Source organism: Suricata suricatta, chromosome 8 (assembly GCF_006229205.1).
Source record: "Suricata suricatta isolate VVHF042 chromosome 8, meerkat_22Aug2017_6uvM2_HiC, whole genome shotgun sequence".
In the NCBI taxonomy this organism is placed as follows: Eukaryota; Metazoa; Chordata; class Mammalia; order Carnivora; family Herpestidae; genus Suricata; species Suricata suricatta.
In genome coordinates, this window is record NC_043707.1 from 137521730 (window position 1) to 137523800 (window position 2071).

At 60.4% G+C, this 2071-nt stretch overlaps 1 protein-coding gene across 1 annotated transcript; it reads left to right on the forward strand.

Moving 5' to 3' along the window:
• The first annotated feature begins 398 nt into the window (after positions 1-398).
• Positions 399-2046, forward strand: LOC115297798 (taste receptor type 1 member 1-like). The gene is made up of 2 exons (XM_029945929.1): positions 399-981; positions 1593-2046. Exons 1-2 carry the CDS (start codon positions 791-793, stop codon positions 2044-2046), a joined length of 645 nt encoding a protein of 214 aa, XP_029801789.1. The 5' UTR covers positions 399-790.
• Positions 2047-2071: the final 25 nt, after the last annotated feature.

A 2071-nucleotide genomic window follows, 5' to 3' on the forward strand; every position in this document is an offset into this window, starting at 1 on the left:
CCCCCGGAGGCTCTCGTCGGCCCCGGGGGTTTCAGGGACCGCCGCCTGGGTCACACGAAGTCGGACCGTCCTACCCAGGGCCCTATTTACATTATGCAAAAGCCCCACCCCGGCCAGATACCCCACTCGGAGTCCAGGGCCACCTCTCCGGAAATCCACTTGGAATTTTTTTTCTGGCAGAAAAAGAGCCAGGATTGGCAGTTTAAACAAAACTAGTCTATTTGCATGCCGAGTTTGCATGCAGTTGTCTTTGGGCTGAAGGGGGACACCCTGGATAAGAAGGCGAACCCAGGATGATTCACTCAAAATTTCAGTGTCCAAAGACTGAGGACTGGGAGGAGGTCAACTCAAAGTCGGTCTCATTTGGCAAACTGAGGCCCAGGTAAAAGGTTCTAAAAGCTACAGCTCCATCCGCTTTCTGTCCCCCAGAGACGCCGTGTTCCTGCCTTCCAATGACCCCCACCCCTCAAAACACCTGGGTTCCCTTTCTGAGTCAGGTGAAGCCACAGGCAGCAGAGCGAGAACAGAGCCCAGAACCGTCCAGAGGAAGGGGCAGCGGCCGCCACCTGGTTTGCACCTGTGCCTTTACCCTGCCCAGTTCCTGAGTGGGACCACAGGCCCGGAAGGCCAAGGCAAACAGCCAGGTTCCCACAACTGGGTTCCAGCCCCACCCCTGGCACAGACGTGAGGTTGGGAAGCATCTGGGTGGCTGCTGTCGATTCTATTTAAACGGCCGGGCCGGCCAGAGGGTGCCCGTCAGCCATGCCAGGCACAGGACTGACTGGCCAGCATGTCGCTCCTGGCGGCCCCCCTGGTCAGCCTGCAGCTCTCCCTCTGCTGCTGCTGGGCTCTCAGCTGCCACAGCACAGAGGTGTCGGCCGACTTCAGCCTCCCTGGGGACTACCTACTTGCAGGCCTGTTCCCTCTGCACTCTGACTGTCCGGGGGTGCGGCGCCAGCCCACGGTGACGCTCTGTGACAGGTGAGTGGGGGGGTCTGTGCCTCTAGGACCTCCGCCTGTCCTCTGTCCTCAGTGAGCACCTTGCCCTTTCTGCCTCTGGGGCCACCTCCCATCCCTCCCCATCCTACCGTCACCAACGGCAAGCCCATGCTGGACCTTCCCTGGTTCTGAGTTGTAATCGATGATTTTGTCCCGGCTGTTAGAGTGCTTTGTTGTTGTTGTTGTTTTATGTCTTTCGTTGTTTGTTTTTAATGTCTTTATTTTATTTTGAGAGACAGAGACAGAGAGTGAGCAGGGGAGGGGCAGAGAGAGAGGGAGACGCAGAATCTGAAGTAGGCTCCAGACTCTGAGTGGTCAGCACAGAGCCCGATGCCGGGCTCGAACCCACAAACCGTGAGATCATGACCTGAGCCAAAGTCGGACGCTTAACCGACTGAGCCACCTAGGCGCCCTCAAAGGCCTGTTCACACAACTGAGTGTGTGGTTCAGGGCCTGCACGGAGGTCACGGTTGTAGGGGACTGTACAGGTGACCCCAGAGCTTCCTTTCTACACCCACCCCCCTCGCCCCAACCCAAAGAGGGTCTCAGCAAGGCCCAGCCCGTCTTGACTCTCAGCGAGGCTTTCTCTACAGGCCCGACAGCTTCAACGGCCACGGCTACCACCTTTTCCAGGCCATGCGGTTTGGCATCCAGGAGATAAACAACTCCACAGCCCTGCTGCCCAACGTCACCCTGGGGTACCAGCTGTACGACGTGTGCTCGCAGTCGGCCAATGTGTACGCCGCCCTCAGTGTGCTCTCCCTGCCGGGCACGCGTCACCTAGAGATCCGAGCAGACCCTTCCCACTATTCGCCTGCGGCCCTGGCTGTCATTGGGCCCGACACCACCAACCACGCAGCCACCACTGCGGCCCTGCTCAGCCCCTTCCTGGTGCCCCTGGTAAGCTGGAGCCCTGGCGGCCGGTCCATCTCCCCTGCTGGCAAGCCCAGCGTGGGCTGGAGGGCGGGGGGGCGGGGGGGGGCAGAGCCGCCGTGCCCCAAGGCCAGTCTGGCCCCCTGGATCTCCTGGGTGGTCACTGGTCCTTAGTCATATTGCGGGGGGGGGGGGGGGG

What these genes read in the sequence shown, in the direction of transcription:
- LOC115297798 (XM_029945929.1), top strand. Translation starts at nt 791, where the DNA reads ATGTCGCTCCTGGCGGCCCCCCTGGTCAGCCTGCAGCTCTCCCTCTGC. An exon ending in ACGGTGACGCTCTGTGACAG is followed by an intron (nt 982 to 1,592) that starts GTGAGTGGGGGG and finishes CTTTCTCTACAG; the next exon opens with GCCCGACAGCTTCAACGGCC.